An 18,975-nucleotide genomic window follows, 5' to 3' on the forward strand; every position below is an offset into this window, starting at 1 on the left:
CAGTGAGTCTGTAAAGAAGAGGATAGAGGAATAGAGGGGTGAGTTTAGAAGGAGGGATAAGAGTTGAGAGAAGGCCAATGTTTGTGAGCATCCACTAAGTTTGGCAGATTATCGACACAGGGTCTCCATCAGTCAGTCTCCATGGTAGCCCCACAAAGTGGGCCGATCATTCTTTCTTTATAGGTAAAACCCAGGGCCACTGGGGAGTCCTGTGTTGAGCCTCCAGCAGACCAAGGGCTTGATAGCCAGAAAATGCCATCAGCCTATGGGGAGGCCAAGCCCATGGAGACTAAGGGGCCAGAGCTGGACCATCACGGACTTGCTTGTTATTGAGATAGCCCCTTGTATTACCCATAACAAAAGTGTGTGCAAGTAGAAATGCAGCTTCAGAGGGCCAACTGCTGGCCCGGCGCACACAGCAGGCGGGGCAAGGCTCTCATCTCCCAACCCTGAGTGTGTGCAGAAGTATGTGTGCGGCGGGGAAAGCTCGGGCTGCGCACTCTTGGTACTTAGTGCAATGTAGCCTCCAACGTCCCTTAGCTAGCCCTGAACAAGCTAAGAGCCAGGGAGAGTTTCCTGGGGCTTTCAGAGCCCTGGTCTGTCCAAGTGCAGGCCAAACCCTGGGTGAGAGTGCCAGGACGCACTGGAGCTTTATGGGATCATTAAGATGACCTAAGGTGGTGTCTCTATGAACGTGCATTCAGTAACAGAGATGTTATCTTAGAACAGTTTCAAAACGGATAACCCAAGCAGACAAGCAGGAAAGTTTTCAATCCCCTCGAGGCAATGCCCTGCATTTGAAGTTCAGGGATGACAGAATGCTTTGTCCCTGCCCTTAGTCCAGCTAATTGCTATAAGGTATCTGCTTCTGGCTTCTGACATCGCTCTCCGACAGTTTGTAAGGCCTGGCAGGGAACTGCATTGCTGTCCCTATCACTAGCACCCACGTGCTCCAGCCCAAAGTAAAAGTTGGGAAACTGGATCTTCAAAAGCAAGATCCTGCCTTCTAACTGGGTTCCAGAAAAAGTGAAAGAGTTGGAAATGTTTAGATTTATTATTTGTTATGTTTTACATCATAAAAACATAAGATAGCCCCAACAATTGTGACAGAACAATTCTCTTCTCATGCCACATAGGGGGCAAGAGGTTCTGTGACCCATAGTTTGAAACGAACCCTTTTGAGACAATATTGAGGAATCTTATTGTTTTCTTCTGAGGAGAACCTTAACTTGGGCAGGAGCATAATAAGATTCATCATTACTCCAAATGGCCACACTCACTGAAGAAGAAGATCCTTTATCGCAAGAGAAAGACCATGTTGGTGAATCAATTCTGGTTACCTTACAAATGAAGAAGCCACAAGTTCCACTTTTCCCACTTCTGAAATATTTATGGATCTTATATAAACATTTCAACTATACAAAAAGTTTAAATAAATACAAAAACAGGTAGTTCCTTACATAAAAGTACCTCTAAAATGTTTTTGTTCATCTTTAAACAAATGTCAAATACATAAAACCTAAAATCCAAAATGCTGACACCTTCTCCAATGTCATTCCCCCATTAGAGTGTTTTCAACATCTGAACAGGCATCTGGATGACCGCAAAACTCCGCGGCAGTCCGCAATACAAGCCTTGCCTTTTCCAGCTGCTAGCTGGACACTCATTGTCTAGTTCTACAGAACGCATTCCTAACACACTCATCACTCACTTTTCAAAATTCAGGGTGGTCTAGCCTAACAAATATCAAGGAGGAAAATGTGCCTTACATCTTCAGAGATGTCTGGTTGCCTCTTGGGCCACCTGCTGCGAAGCTATCATTCAGGAAGAGAAGCGCAGTGTGCAGAGCTTCTGCCACCTTCCACGGCTCACTCTCTTCCTGAAACTGACTCCTCACGGCCTCCAGACTGTGACTGGTCCCTGCGAGCACTCGCTGACACAGGCTGCCCTTCTGCCACCGATCAAACACCTACACAATTAGAAACAAAACGCTATTATCAATAACAATGGGTTAGAAATAATAGTATTTAGTTAAAAACATTAACAGACCATTCTAGACGACAGATAGCCCATCTTGATGTTGTTGGCGGATTGAAATGTCTGTTACTTGCATTATGATTGAATTTCCACTCAGAAATTAATGATTACAAATGGCAACAATGGATGCAAGCAATTTTTTAATTGGGTCTTATTTCTCTCTTTCCTTCCTCCATCCAGTTTCCACAAGATAAGATAATAACATACATTTCTAAACAAGTGACATATGCTTTAAAAACTAAACGGACATGTTTGGGATAGTATAAGTACATTCATATACTTTAAAATTATATCATCACTAACACATAGTTATTAACTACCATTTTAGGTCATGGACTTTGGGATAATGATACTAAAGGCAGTTAGTGTTGTAGCTTATCATCAATATCACACCAAAATAGATCGCTCATGCCCAAATCATAAAGCGCAGGGAACTGCATGATGAGCAAATGCTTATTTGTGTGAAATAACCCTGAATTAACCATGAGTTTAGGTGACCCAGAGGATGTGCAAAGCGAATGTGTCTACCTGACCAGGTCCCATGCTGATCAGTCAGTTCAATGCTGTCCCTTGATCATTTTAGTGCCAAATAAATTTAGTGCCACCAGACAGACAATCACACCTTCACTTTTTTAATATCCGCTATTTGAGATTTTGATCTTTATCGGTGACACACATTAGGGCAAAAACAGTTTAAAATGTGTGGGTTTTGAGGAAAACATATGATGGGAAATGTAATGCCCATAAAGGGCATGGAGAGTGATCATCACATGGGCCCCTGTCTCCACAGCCTCCCTGAAAAGCACAAGGCTGGGAAGGGGCCAGGGCCCCCCGGGCTTCCGAGGCCGTCGTAGAATCACTGTGGTGCTCTGCGCCACACCAGCCGCTCCGTGAAAACAGATCACAGCCTTCTTTCTCATTGCTCCCCTTTAATTCACAGTCACTGTCTGGGCACAGCCAGTGTCAGACAAAACCACAGCGAAGGGACAGGCCAGTGGGCACCCCAAGTACTCTGGGGTGCTGAATCCCCGCACTCACGAACCAGAGGAGGGGTCAAAGCAGCCCAGTGGAAACCCCACAGGCCAAAAATAGATGGTGGTTTTTGTAATTGCCTCATGCACGTTTAAGTCTAAGACGGACTTTCTGGTGACATTTGTGTTGAGGTCCCAGCGAGCTGAGGCCGATGGATGCTCATGGGAGAAGAGGCACATATGGCCAGCACGTGGGGCTCCTAAGGCCTTTCCTGGGAGGGACATGGAATGAAATAGTGAACAGGGGGCGGGGGGAGTGAATGGATTTGTGGGTTCAAAGCTTCAGTCACCACGATGAAGAAGCTCCAGAGATCTGCTGCACAGCCTCGTGTCTGTAGTTCACAATACTGTACTGTACACGTGAAAGTTGGTGAAGAGGGTAAATCTATATTAAATGTTCTTACCAAAATAAGATAAAATAACAAAAATAAACAAAATCACACAGTGAAAGATGCAGGAGGAAAGTGAATGGGTTTGCACACACATAGAAGTGGTACACGCCGGGACAGCTGTGTTCTGATGTGGGCAGCACCTGTTTGTAGAGCTGCAGCCAGCTGACGGCACGGACCAGATAGTTTTTGGCCGCTGACCACCTGGGGTGACAGTGTCCGGGGTGACCTTCTCTGTCAGCTTCATCCTCGGAGGTGTGGGACAAAACTGAACACACCATCCGCTCGAGTGAACCGTCTGTCGGAATCTGGCAACGACATGAAAACTATTTAGAAGTCAAGCTTTTTATCCTAGAATGTTCCTTCTAAGAACAATATCACAATCTTGCCAAAGGAAAAGCTCCGACATGTGCTTGATTGAAGAAGTAACAGGCTGAGAAAGTGTCACTTATAACATCTGTGTGAATGCGCCTTGAGGGAAGGCTTTTGGAGTTGAGGAATAAATGGATTATATTTTTCAAGAGAGTCCACAAGCAGTGGGAACAGCCGTTTCTCCAGGCTGAGGATGCGGGGATGAATCAAATATCCTTCATTTTCACTCTTTGGCCAAAAGCAAACATAGGCCAGCCCAGATTAATGGACACCCGGGACTAGCAAAGTTGCTTTGCCAGAAACATTTCTTTTCTAATTATCAAACATGGATTAAGTTGGAAGGATTCAAATTGGAGTTCTGGGTCAGAAATTGTTCAACATTTTTGAGCCAAATCCTTATTTCTGTAAATGAACTTCCGCACGCAGTTTTTCTAACATTGCTCTATAAAAATACTTATGTTTGTGGTAGAATGAACCACATTCCCCTATTATATAGTTTTACAATAATTGTGGTGTCACCTTTTAGAAATTCTATCGATGGCAATGATTAAAAAGCATTAGGGGCCAGCCCGGTGGCATAGTAGTTAAGTTCGTGTGGCCCACTTCAGCGGCCCAGGGTTTGTGGGTTGGGATCCCGGGCACAGACCTACACACTGCTCATCAAGCCATGGTGTGGTGGCATTCCACAAAATATAGGAAGACTGGCACAGATGTTAGCTGAGGGACAATCTTCCTCAAGCAAAAAGAGGAAGATTGGCAATAGATGTTAGCTCAAGGCCAATTTTCCTCACCAAAAGAAAAAGAAAAGAAAAAAAGCATTAAAGCCTCATTTGTTCCCTTTGTAGTTTCCTTAAGGATCCAGATTAAAAATATTCACTTGTGACTATCAAGTCACAAAGCCACTTGGACCGTCACAGATTTTGTTCTGTTTTTTTTTTCCTTTAATTAAAAAAATGTCTGGGGCCGGCTCCATGGCTGAGTGGTTAAGTTCCTGTGCTCCGCTGCAGCGGCCCAGGGTTCAGATCCTGGGCGCAGACATGGCACCGCTCGTCAGGCCACGTTGAGGCAGCGTCCCACATCCCACAACTAGAAGGACGTGCAACTAAGATATACAACTGTGTACGGGGGGGTTGGGGGAGATAAAGCAGAAAAAAAAAAAAAAAAAGATTGGCAACAGTTGTTAGCCCAGGTGCCAATCCTTAAAAAAAAACTAAAAGGAAGATTGGCAACAGTTGTTAGCCTAGGTGCCAATCTTTAAAAAAAAAAAAAGAAAAATGTCAGCAAGTACCATGTATCCTAATAGAGAAATAAGGCCCAGTCCCTGGCCTGAGGACTGGCATGGTCTGTAAGAGGCAGATGTACAGCCATCAGGTTCCTGGGATGCATGCTACCACAGAAGGTCGCAGGACAGGAAGGCAGAGGTAGGGGTGAGGTCGTGAGGGTTCCACAAGGTCATGAGACAGGAATCATTTTTTAACTGGAGAGTGGAAAAAGGAAGAGAGAAAGGGGACTCCATTCCAGGAGCGGCACATGCAGAGGCCCTGGAACGTGGCAGTTTCCAGAATCAAGCAGGACTCAGGGGAGGACCTGGGAACCCATTATGATGCCGGCTTTATGTAGGGTGGGAAGCAGGGTAATGGGCCTCCAAAGATGCTCATGTCCTAGTCCCCAGAACCTATGAATATGTTATGTGGCATGGCAGGACAGAAGTGAGTCTGTAGATGGAATTCAGTTTGCTTATCTGCAGATTTTGAGATGAGGAGATTATCCTGGACTATGAAACAAGCCCAGTGAAATCACACAGGTCCTTAAGTGTGGGAGAAGGAGGCAGCAGAGTCAGAGTGATGCACCATTAGAAAAACTCCACCAGGGGCCAGCCCAGTGGCACAGCGGTTAAGTTCGCACATTCCGCTTCAGCAGCCTGGGGTTCACCGGTTCAGATCCCAGGTGTGGACCTACGCACCACTTGTCAAGCCACATTGTGGCAGGCGGCCCACATATAAAGTAGAGGAAGATAGTCACAGATGTGAGCTCAGGGCGAGTCTTCCTCTGAAAAAAGTGAAGAATTGGCAACAGATGTTAGCTCAGAGCTTATCTTCCTCAAAAGAAAGAAGAAAAAAAGAAAAACTCAACCAGCCATTGCTGGCTTCGAGGATAGAGAAGGAGTCACAAGCCAAGGAATGCTGCAACCTCTGGAAGCTGGAAGAGGCAAGAAAGCTCCTTTCTTCTCCTTGGAGCTTCCAGAAGGAATCTGGCCATGCAGACACCTTGAATTTAGCCTGTGGAGACCCATTTTGGACTTCTGACCTCCAGAACTATATGATAAGAAACATGTGATGTTTTAGGCCACAACTTTGGTGGCAATTTGTTATAGCAGCCGTGAGGGACTCATACCTGTGGTACGCAATTTCCACGGAGCTGTATGGACTATGGACACTCAGTGCTATTTCCTGACCATTTTCCTTTTAATTCCAATTTCAAAATGTGTACCTTCTAAAGTAAAAGTTTTATATCGTTTGACTCAAACTATATTCTAAAATAATGAGAAAATAACATCATAAAGTACGAAGAAAATTGGAGTAAAATTCAGCTGACTGGGGTTATTCTGTCTATAACAGTGCGTAGGAAACTCCAGGCTCACAATTCCAAATCCTACGGGAGATATATGGTTAATAAAATTGTGCCAGGTGTAAGACAAGAACAGAAAACTGCTCATACTGTGGCCAAGCCTATGACCTGCCTGGCAGTGGGGTTTTTCCAAACACCGTGCCAGCACAGGAGTTAACAGGCTGTGTCCAGGGAACGCCAGCATCTCACCCTCAGACTAACTGCACAGATCCGGAACCCAAAAGTCAAAAGCAACAGTCTGAACCCTAACAGTGACTGCATTTAACTGTGAAAAGTGCCCTCAGAGAAGTACCAGGTTGTGAGAACTCCGAGAAGTGAGCAAAATCCACACCTTGAGTGTGAACCAAGACCCAACAGGAGAGTGTGGGTTTCTCCAACCATTCAGCATCTCAACCCTGCACTCAGAGATGCGCCAGAAAAGCCCTCACCCAGGAGGCGGTTCTGGAGGAGGGGTCCACGCACCGAAGGGAAACAGGTGTGTAGTTCTTGGATCCTGCACTATGCAAAGCCGAAGTGCCACAAATGCACTGAAGTGATGAATGGAAGCTGTGTGGGTAAAGGATCCCTCCCAGAACCTTGGGAACAGCAGCGGTGAACTGGGTCTTAAGGGATCAGCTGTCCAACATCTTTATTTTACACAGTTTGCAGAGTGAGGCTTATATCTGGTAAGCCTGGCTGTCCTTTATGACCTCCGCCTCCTGCTCCCCAACTGCCAGCATCTCTTTGCCTGGAAAGCAGTCCTCTCTTCCCCTTTGTGCTCCATCTGGATCCCTGCAACTACCCACTGCTGTCTCGTCTTCAGAATCCCACACCCTCACCTGAGCTGGCTCCTCCCACTGCTAGTGTCTTGAGCAATAAAGGGACTATTACTTCCAAACTGCCTTTGAGGCTGGGATAAAATGACAAGGTAAGAAGAAAGGGACACTTCTAGAAAAGCCAGACACAGCAAGGGCCCGTCATGTTCAAGGAGCTCAGATTTTAATAGAACTCTCCTGTGCTGCTGCCCTCTCCTACTCCACCACCCACCCTGCCCCAGGAGCATATTCTAGAGTCACTCTCAAGGAGAAATCCAACAGTGTGAGAAGCAGTCAAGCACGTGTACCTCCTGTAGTTCAGCTGAATAATTCAGGATTTGTTCTGCATGAAGGTCATCGAAACCAAACCGGGATTTCAGATCAGCCTGGACCTTCTGTGGATCCCACACCAGCTTCCGCAGGGATAGGCTGTATCCTGGTTCTGCAAGATAACCAGTGATTCTTACGGTCCGTTGTTTCAACAGTGTGACATGTCTAAAGTAATTCAGAAAATGATGCCTTTTTCACTTCTAGAGGGAAAGCAAATGAAGACCAAATGCCATTTGGACAATCAAATAGGAGAAGCTAATAGTGGATGCCACAGAGAATGTGGTCAGATGGCACCCCCTCCCCAGGAAAATGATTGCAAAGATTCTAGGGGTAATCCGACAACGCATTTCAAGAACTATGAAATTCAAGTCATCGAGCAATAAGTTCACTTCTAAAAATCTATCTCAAGAAATCTAATCAGATATATGAAGAAAAAGTAATCTACAGCAATGTTACTGCATTGATTTTATACTGATTAAATTTTGAAAACTAGCTAAGCATCTAGCACGGGGGGAAGCATAAATTACAGTATATTCATGGCACAAAATACCAAGGAGTCTTTAAAACCATATTTCCAAAAGTTATTTCAAAACATAAAAAAAAGATTCCCTAAAAGAATTAACCAAGGTATAAAGCTCATAAGCTACCCAAATAACCCAAGCATGCCACCCAAGTGGCACACCCAAAATACAACTCAGAGACTCTCCAACGTTTGACAAAATCTCTGGCAAGTGTGGCCTGGCAATGACAAACATGAAAGCATATAAATTCCAAGGTGAACCTTCATCTGAAAACCCAACAACTAGATCGTTTCAGAACATGATTCGACAACCATCTGCTAAGTGCCTATACCTGCTAAGCACCCCAAAACCATTTTCACATGTGTGATCTCATGGCACCTTAAGTTAACACCGTGGGTCAACAGAAAAGGCAAAATCCTGCCACTTAGAAAAAAGAGCCCGGTCAGGGAACTTCTGGAAGGTATTGAAGATGGGGGGGCCCCAGGAATCCAAGACTCCTCACTTCCAGTCTGGTTGTTTTTGCACGATATCAAGAGAAAAAGACTGGCTCTGAGATTTAAACGAGCATTTATTGTGTGTCAAAGAGGCACGAGGCCCTAGGCCAGGCATTTCCCACATCAGGTCTTGGTGAGATCTCCAAAAACCCCACAGGTAGGTGCAGCAATCATGCCCTTTTTGGGGAGAAGGAAGCAGACGTTGAGAGTCACTTAAGGTCACACTTATAGATTAAGTTGTGATTCAAACTCATAAACTCTGATTCCCAAGCCTGAGTTGTAATCACTAATCTCCACTGCTCTCAGAACATATTAGAATTATTCAGAGAATTCCAGAAAGGAGGGGGGAAATATATGGTAACACCAGTCAATGAATGTGTATAAAACAATAAAATTATTCTAAAAAGGTAAAAGACATCTTGAGTTCTGAAGCTCATTGCTGAATGACAGAGTTCAGAAGACATGGATTAACAATCTCAGTCAGTAACATGACTGGTCCTTTAGCCCAAAGCCACTGACAGGGCCTGTCCCTGTCCTTTCACACACTGTGATCTGCCTATTGGGCCAAGAATTTTTCTTGGAGATAACAGAAATGAAGACAATTTTCAGTTGCCTCTAGAAGTATGTTTTGTAATAGTATTCCTTAGCTCTGATTCACTGGAAAATTGATAGAAAATTGCTTACTTTAACTACATTCCTAACTATAATTATATTTCCACCTGTAAGGTAAATTGATTGTTGTAATTTGGATGATACACAAAAACTTGAGCTTCCTAATGAGTTTGGTAAAATGAGGTCACTGGAAGATTTCAGTGAGGTATTTTATGTCTCCCACTCCACATCTGGGTTTTGTTCTGAGCATGAGGAATAGCAGTTCTCGCTGGAATTAACTTACAGGAGAAGCAGGTTGAATATTAATGACCTGGCTTCTGTCTTGCAGAGTGTGCAAAGAAACTCCTTTTGTCTATGGGGGTCCTTCCTACACTGAGTCACGAGAACCTGGGGGTGGGATCAGAGTTGATGTAGGATGTCATGTTAGGTGGCTCCAGGGAGCAGGAAAAATCCGGAAGGAATCAGAGAAATCTCTGTATGTAACCATCTCATTATATAGGCCAGGAGACTGAGATCTTCAGAGTAAATGGAAGACAGAGACCACGTAATCCTGGGGCGCCTGATCCCAGGCTTGCCTGCCTCTGATCCACCCCTGATACCTGCCCCAGGAGTACCTTTCTACAACGCAAAGCTAATTCTGCTCCAGCATCCTTCTGTGATCCGGCCTGAGCTCTCTGGATTACCTCCATTACCTGCCATCACCCACTGTACCCTTGACACACTGAATGTCAAACACATGGGCCCTCTCACGTCCCAGAACTTCACACACACTGTTCCTCTTCCTGGCAGTGCTCCCTGGTCTCTTTGATGAATTCCAACTCATCCTTCAAAACTTCTCCTTGAAGTTTTTCCTGATAAAGATGACAGATCCCTACACTGTGGCCTTTGTTTTTTCTTTATTGATACATCTCTATCGTTTACTAAACATGACTTTCCTGAGAGCAAGAACCACGTCTTATTCAGCTTTTTATATCTACTGCATGGGACAGTGTGGCTCCTAGAAAGTGCTCAATAAGTGTTTACTGAATGAGAGAATGAGTAAATGAATGGATGGATGGGTGGGTGGATGGATTGATGATGGATGAATGGGTGGATGGTTGATGGATGGATGGATGGACAGATGGATGGGAGGTGGATGGATGGATGGATGGATGAATAGATGGATGGATGGATGAGTGGGTGGATGAGCGGTTGGGTGCACAGGTGGGTAGATGGATGGATGGATGGATGGATGGATGAATTCTAACCCCACTGTTCTCTCTATATAGTTCTCTTACAGAAAGAGAGAGAGATAAAGAGAGAAGGAGAGAATTAAAAATACAATGTTCAGGTCTAGTTGACAGTGCATAAAATAATACCCTGAAACAAAGAGTATAATGGTGGTTGCCAGGGGATGGGAGTAGGGAAAATGGAGAGATTTTGGTCAGAGTATAAACTTTCAGTTACAAGATGAATAAGTTCTAGAAATCTAATGTACAGCACGGCAACTATAGTTAATAATACTGTATCGCATACTTGAAATTTACTAAGACGTCTTATACATTATCACCCCAAAAAGGTAACCATGTGAGGTGATAGATGTGTTAATTAACTTGATCATGGTAATCATTTCACAATGCATATGTACATCAAATCATCACGTTGTATACTTAAAATATAACATAATTTTGTCAGTAAAGTAAAATAAAATGAATATTTAATGAAAAAAGAAAGAAAAAATACCTGGGGTCAAGAATAGAGCTAAATAACACCCCCCTCCCCAACAGAAGGGCTGTCTATTCAGTCAGTAGGCTTTACAAATCTATATTAACCTGCTTCCTCTCACTGGCTTTACTGTTTTTCAAATATTTCTTCCCACTAGAAGCTCAGGAGAGAGGAAAGATTAAAATCACAGAACCCGTGATAGGTCTATCCTTAGAAGACAGGTCAAAGAATTTTGAAATCAGTTCTTTTTTAATTAAAAGTAACATTGTTATTAGCAATGACAGCAGAATCTCAACAATATTAGAAAGTCAAATTCAGGTCTGAGTTCCAAATTTTCAGTCCACTTCTATCTTTTATTAACAGAAACAACTGATTCTTTTTTGCATTTGATATTTTAATTAAATCATTTCTTTGAACAGCATTTTAGCTCTATGGTGGCTGTCAAGAAATTTAACTAGTAAAACAACGGAAATATCACAATAGCTCTAAGGGATCCATACCAGTGGCTGCTGTTCCATGCTCCTGCAGAAATGTCAGCGTGGAAATGGTCACATTCAGGAGGATTTTAGAAACTCTGGAAAAAGTGTTGTTGAGTGGCAGCCAATCTAAATCTTCCAGAGATGTTAAGGAACTAGAACCAAAACAAAACCAGAGCAACGTGAGTTAGCAAAACAAGCTGCATCGATTCCAGATCTACTTCCGTACTCCGACCGGGCCCCATTCCCGTGCAAGACATGGGTGGTCCATTTACATATCAGCATTCACCATGGCTTTCAATGTGACCCTAATTCCCTGGGCTAGGAACTAAACGTAAGAGGTAAGTGCTTTCTTAAGTTCATTTGGGCAGCCAACGAGGCCAGCCCGGGTGCAAAGTGCTGTCACCCCAGAAGAGCAAAATAGCACTCAATCTGACTGCTTCAAGTTCAGATGCTCAGTGTAATATTCAGAGGGCAGCCTACTGGACTGTCACGTACCCCAATCCTCCACTCTGTCTTAACCCATGGATCTGAGTACATCAGGGTTTCAATCAGTGGTTTTGAACTGTTTCATAGAACAAGGGGCTTCAGGGAGTCCACGTGTATATAAAGTTAATTTTGTTTTTTTAAATATCAATATTTTATTTTATAAATAATCATAATTAAACCCATAAGTTGGAAAATCTATTCAACTGAAGTGAGAATATATCTAAATGCTAGCAACACACAACCAGCAATACATAAGTTGTGCTTCAAACAGCTTATTTTCCCATAGCTTCTCGTTAAGGAAAGTCCCTCATGGCGCTCTTGTGTATCTTTGAGCATCGCAAGATTACGTGACAGATCCCCGAAAACTGGCTCCACACGCAAATACTTATCTCTACGAATGAGAATTTTCTTGACATCACGTCACCCACGCAAAATATAGAAAGAAAATTAACGTGGAAGCTGATATGGTTAAACAACCGTTGTCAATATCTGCTAATTTCAAACTCTGTCTCTCCAAGGAACCCTGGTGCTCCCACTGCCCACTGCTCCCACGCTCAGGGTTTAGGGCAGGGCCTCCAAGGGAAGCACCCCAACGTGTTCAAGTCAACCAAGACACTGTCAAAATACGTCCCATTCTCCTACACTGACAAATACGCCTGCATAACAGCCTGGAAAAGCAGGTTCAAATTTACAATTTTCTGATTCTCAGAATTGTGCACCAGAATATAGGGGTTTGGGAGCACCTGCTCCCGTTCCCCCAGCTCACCCCTCCTCCATTGGACACCCAGCTCCATCCGCACCTCAAGGGGCCTTGTGTGCACACATGTGGACACTCCATCCTGCCCATCCAAATACCATCCACACCCTCTGCACCACAATCCTGCCAACCCTGGGCCTTGGGGTGCACACTCCAGTGGTGGGAGCTGCCCTCACAGTGGGGTAGCAGGGAAGAGGCCCACATGGCTCTGGAAGTGGGCTCGGGCCACTGGGGCAGGGAGCATCAAGGTGAGGGGGCTCTGTGAGCACATCCTCTCAGCCCTCTGGGCTTCCTGAGCCATCAGCAGAGGCACAGGTTGCTCAAGGCCAGACAGGGGACCCTCTTTGGGGCAGGGACCCCTCTAGCCCTGGCCTAAGGCCAATGCTGATTGTTCTCACTGACAGCCGATAAAACAAGTAACAATTAAAAACCTTAAAAGAACATAGACTTTTACCAATAAAATACCATATTTATACAATAGGTTGACACAAAAGAATTCAACTCGGGTGGGGGAAATCCATGTTATTAAAACACGGGAAACCCGCCAAAGGAAGTAGTCCCTCTCAAAGGTAACCTCCAGGTAACATTATGGTCAGATCCATAATAGGAGAACAATGTTCAACTCAGTGAGTTACGCAGCAGAAAGAACTGAGCTTTTCAGTTCTGGAAGATATTTTGGGAAATTGTAGCATAATTTATTAAGAAATTAGTTAAAATTATTATATTCATGTATCACCTCCAATAATGAAAAACTTAAACAAACCGAAAGTCAATTATAAATGATCAAGAAAATTATGGTGTATGATAACTTACCAAAATGGAATATTACGCAGCCATTAGAAATGATCATTTGAAGACTATTGGAACATGTGAAATGTTGATGTAAAATAAATTGTTTAAATCAGGGAGAATATGCTCTGAAAAGTGTGACTGCGTTTATGTAAAATATTTATACAGGCAGACAAGGAATAAATGTGGAGATGCAAGAGTTCCAGCCATTTCAGGCTGACATCGTTCTGAATTTTTTTCCTGTATCAAACAATTACTCAGAGATACATATTTTCCCATTAAAAAGTAAGGAGGAAAAAACACCACATTTATAAATACTTATATTTTTCTTTTTAACTCACTTCAGAACTGCCTGGAGAAGGTGTACTCCCCCACGTATGCCATCTGCAATGTGAACATTGTTTGCGTATAGTCTTGGCAGTAAAAGTAGAAAGTTCCAGATGTGGGGCTGCTGGTGAAGGCTTTCCAATTTTGATATCATCTCCTCAGTCTTATTGAGATCCACCTGACAGAAAAAAATATCAAGAGTTTTCCTCTTTAGTTTTGTTAAGCAATTAAATGATTGGCGGATAGGGGGAGGCACCAGAGCAAAGGGGTGAGAATGTGGAACCTCTGGTGGCAGAGACTTATGCCTGAGAAGTCACTATTTTGAATAAACAAGATTTAAAAATTATTCACCAACTGGAAGAAAATATTTGTAAATCATATATCAAACCAGGGGTTAATTTTCCAAAATATATGAAGAACTCATACAACTTAACAACAAAACATTGAACAACCTGATCAAAAAATGGGCAGAGGAGGGACCAGCCCAGTGGAATAGTGGTTGAGTTCATATGCTCCACTTCAGCAGCCCAGGGTTTATGGGTTTGGATCCTGAATGTGGACCTACACACTGCTCATCAAGCCATGCTGTGGCAGTGTCCCACATACAAGAGAGAGGAACATAGCACAGATGTTAGCTCAGTGACAGTCTTCCTCAAGCAAAGAGGAAGATTGGTAACAGATGTTAGCTCAGGGCTAATCTTCTTCACCAAAAAAAAGGGGGGGGGTGCAGAGGATATGAACAGACATTTTTCCAAAGAAGATATACAGATGGCCAATACGCACATGAAAAGATGTTCAATATCACTAATTATTAGGGAAATGCAAATCAAAATGACAATGAGATATCATCTCACACCCATAAATATATACACCCAATGGGATACTACTCAGCCATAAAAAACGACAAAATTGTGCCATTTGCAACTACATGGATGGACCTTGACGGTATTATGCTGAGCAAAATAAGTCAGACAGAGAAATAAAAATACCATAGATTTCACTCATATGTGAAGTAATAACACATAGATAAGGATAGTGGTTACCCGGGGGGAAGGGGATGAGGGAAGGACAAAAGGGGTAAAGGGGCACATGGTGTATGGTGATGGATAAAAACTGGACTGTTGGTCATGAACACGATGCAGTCTATACAGAAACTGAAATATAGTGATGCACACCTGAAATTTACACAATGTTGTAAGCCAACATGACCTTAGTAAAATAAGTTTAAAAAATTATTCTGTTGGGTTTTTTTTTAATTTTGTAGAAATAATGGACAGAGAAAGGGAGATAGAAGTCTGTTTTTATAAGAAGTTGCACCAGTTTCTAAGATTTTGAGAAAGATCTTAGAAATGAATGATGAGTTGTTCAAATGTGAACAAAAATAAACTACCTATTGTTATTAGAGGCTTTCCTCTAATGGCAGGGGAACCCAATCATAACTGATATCACAGTACAAACAGTTGAATATTATGATTCCTCCACACAAAAATCCCTGACTCCCTCTCTTCCATCACCCAAAGAGCTGTTTTGATGGCACAACCAATAGAACCCCAGACTGGAGGAAGGTAAATTAAAAATTATGGCTAAAAGAATATTTTGCCAGCACAGGCATGAAATAAGAAACTACAGACCAGATTTCTTTTTCCTGAGTAAAAAATGGGACCAAAGGAAAGAAGTAAAGATGTTCATTCTAATAGGCAGGAGAACTTTCTCCTCAGGCAAAGGTGTAGGGAAAGTGGTAACAAAATCCATCTCATTAAAGCCATAAAGCAGTTGCTTTAAAAATAGCAAAGCAGGAAAGCTTTGAATACGAGGGCAGCACTAAAAGGAGTAGAGACAAGGACTGTGTGGGAAAAACAGAAAGAAAACCCAAATTTTAACTAAGCATTGATGGCTTGGTCAGAAGGCACCCTTTTGAGCCTGGTATATGGTACAGAACCTTCAGATTATTCTAGACACCGGAGTTTTTTCACACTGCCCGCTAAGAATGGCAAAGTGAAAAACAGAATGACCGCGAGTCTCCAGTCTGTCCCTGAGCGCCCACGCTCCCTCTGGGTGACGGTACAGCCAGACTCTCAATGACATCCCAATGAGAACTAGCCTACATGTCTGTGTCTGAGCCCTTCAATCTCTGGCTCTCTTCTCTCAATCTAGTTCCCATTCCTTCGATAAAGCTAAGTTCAGCATTTTGCATCACTCGGAAAAGTTACACTATCTTTTCTTCTGATTAGGTACAGTGCTGTGGTTGTTTTAAATAAAAGCTCTTCAGATCTCCAGCTACTCCACATAGGACATGGCTCCCTCTGCCTCCACACCACCGTCAGCAGGAATGAAGAGGGCCCAGAAGCCCCCAGGGCCACTTTCTGCCATTTCTTGAGGATTTTGGCTTCTGACCCTCTGCCATTCTATCCAACATAACTCCTTTGACGATTCTTAGAAACTTCAATATCCGCTATGTGATCGATCCTTCAAATCACCTGTGTTACTTGAGCCCCCTCATCCAACATTTTCTGCTACCTGCTTGAATCACCTATTCCCATGGTCAAAATCAACCAAAAATGTGTCCAGACTTTGTCAATTTTCCCATGGAGGGCAAAATGTCCCCCTGTTCATAACTAGTGCCTGACTGAAGGCTGTGTTCCTAGAGCAAGTCAAATTACGTGCCAAACACATGAATCTCAGACCTAATGAGATCAGATGGACTCCAAGTCCATCTTATAAAGCCACTCACGCTGCCGTCACCCACCACCCTCAGGCCTCAACATCAACCTTCTGCTTCCCCTAGACGGAGAGCCTTGCTCAAGAAAACTAAAACTCGTCTTTCAATCCATTCATAAGCCATTCTGGCTGTCTTAAATACATCTTCTACATAGTGTTATCAAAAATCAAATCATTAGAAAGAAGTGTTTGAACAAATTAAATTTAAAACCAGTGTTTTTTAATTAAATCATTAGTCTCTGAAGACTGAATTTCAAACTTTTGTTAAGATACTTACCATTAAAAAACTGGAACCATAAGAAGAATCTACAATAAAGAAGATTTCAGAGATATTAGTTCAATAAAGAATCAGAAAGCATTTGCTGAGTGCCTATTTTAGTTCTAAAATCAAATGAACCATCACAGAGTCCCACCCAAACTGAAGACTAAATCTGAAGGAAACAGTCACTTTTGATTGCCAAAATACATTGATAATAAATAAATTTCTGGAAAACGATTTAACAGGCAAATCAAATTCAATAATCTGCCAAAAAGTATTATTTTATCAATCTCTATTCTACAAGCATTGTGAGCATTCACGACAGGACAGAGAAAGTGAAGGGATAATAAAGAAAAGCAAGAAAAGTTGAGGGAAAGAAAAGTAAAATTACGATTTTTCACATTATATTCATTGTGACATAATCAGGAATATCTACGTGGCCCCTGTCCCTCGTTCCTGACACAGAGCCCTTAAAACCCTCATAATTTCCTGAGCGATGGGGGTGCTGGAATATCTCTCATTATAACATCTAGTCTTAGCCCCTGGTTCCTGACACAAGAGCTTCTAAGACTCTTTGAATCTCTGGAGTGAGAAAAATGTCTCTTTGTGTAGTAATGAGATGATAGGTGCTGAGGCCCCAAGATAGCTTCAGGATGCGGGCTGGCGGCCGAATGACCAAGGCAGGGTTAGAGGGTTGGAACTTTCAGCCCCATCGCCCAGCCCCTGGCCTCCATGGTGGGGAGAGAGGCTAGAGATTGAGTTAATCACCAATAGCCAATGACTTAATCAATCATGCCTACCTAATAGAACCTCCATCAAAATGCTAAATGATGGGGTTCAGAGAGCTTCTAGTTTGTGAACACATCTACATGCCAGGAGGGTGGCACACCCCGACTCCACAGGAACAGAAGTTCCCTTGCTTGGGACCATTCCAAATCTCCTCCTATTACTTCTTCATTTGGCTGTTCATTACAATATAATGTATTCTTTATAATATCCTTTATAATAAACCTGTAAGTAAAGGGTTTCTCCGAGTTCTGTGAGCCATTCTAACAAATTACAGAATCTAAGGAAGGAGTTGTGAGAAACACCAATCATAGCCGAGTTGGACAGAAGTGTGGGTACCCTGGGGACCCACTATTTGCGATTGGCATCTGAAGTGTGGACAGTCTCCTGGAACTGAGCCCTTAACCTGCAGGGTCTGCGCTCACTCTGGGAAACTAGTGTCAGAACTGAATTAAGTTGTAGGACACTCAGTGGGTCTCCACAGAGAACCGGAAAATTGTTTGGTGTAGAAAAGCCGCACAGTTGCTGTCAGAAATGTTGTGAGTAGAGGAAAAAGTTTTCTTTTATACACATACTGTGGGAAATGGCTCAAATAGTAGCAAATTGAAAATCAAGTGGAGACTTCATCTCAAAAACAAAATTAGTTCTCCTTTTAATAGAATGTTGAAAACCACATTTGAAAAACAAATTTTATGAAAGTAGAATGATGCCATAATAGTGCCTAATATAAGAACTCCACCACCTGGTGTTTGAAGCTATTCTGGTCTTTTGTTGGTGCGTTTGGGTCCATTGTGAAACCTGCCTGCCTTGCCCCACCCGGTACAAAGGTGCCGTTTTCTTTCAGAAATAACACATCACGTCACCTCCTCTGAGTAGCCTGTAGGAGAGCAGAATGTGTCACCCCAAAAATGTGTCTCTTTAGCTTGATTATTTTTAAGAACAAAAGATGCAGGAAGAAACTTTGAACTTCCTCCCAAATACCTAAAAGAATTTAAGATAGAAGGCCCATTGCAGGAAGGAGCTATCACCACAGATGACTATAGTGTAACATGAACCAGGTGTGGCAGACAGGGAGGAACCTAGCTAGGCCCATTTGATCAAAATCCTCTCCATGTCCCATTGTCTCCGTAAGGCATGGCGAACATGTTTACTAAATATTTGCTTTCCCATCTCCATGTGAATTGCCTCCCTCCCCTTTGAAGTCCCAAATCATTAATCCCAACATGCTCCTTTGTCCTTAGCTGAAGATGGTATTTAAGGGGGAGGCTTCACTCATCTTGGTGAGTTATTCAGTTTTCCTAGGTTTCTCCCATGTATACGTGTTATTAAACTTTGTTTGACTTTCTCCTGTCATTCTGTCTCATGTCAATATGATTCTTAGACCAGCCAGAAAAACCTAGAAGGCAGAGGAAAATTTCTTCCTCCCCTACAAGCTTATTCTTCATTTTTCTGCCAAACTTTT

General features: G+C 42.9%; 1 protein-coding gene across 1 annotated transcript in view; it reads right to left on the minus strand.

Moving 5' to 3' along the window:
• The window catches only part of ABCA13 (ATP binding cassette subfamily A member 13), a 416,147-nt gene that overhangs the window by 357,226 nt on the left and 39,946 nt on the right, over positions 1-18,975 (minus strand). Inside the window, exons 5-10 of the mRNA XM_014828402.3 lie at positions 16,746-16,774; positions 13,765-13,928; positions 11,413-11,543; positions 7,560-7,693; positions 3,601-3,765; positions 1,770-1,969 (exon numbers count right to left, since the gene is read on the minus strand). Coding sequence (XP_014683888.3) covers positions 1,770-1,969; positions 3,601-3,765; positions 7,560-7,693; positions 11,413-11,543; positions 13,765-13,928; positions 16,746-16,774 — 823 coding nt within the window. The remainder of the gene's footprint in view (positions 1-1,769; positions 1,970-3,600; positions 3,766-7,559; positions 7,694-11,412; positions 11,544-13,764; positions 13,929-16,745; positions 16,775-18,975) is intronic.

This window comes from Equus asinus, chromosome 1, assembly GCF_041296235.1.
Source record: "Equus asinus isolate D_3611 breed Donkey chromosome 1, EquAss-T2T_v2, whole genome shotgun sequence".
Taxonomy (NCBI): domain Eukaryota; kingdom Metazoa; phylum Chordata; class Mammalia; order Perissodactyla; family Equidae; genus Equus; species Equus asinus.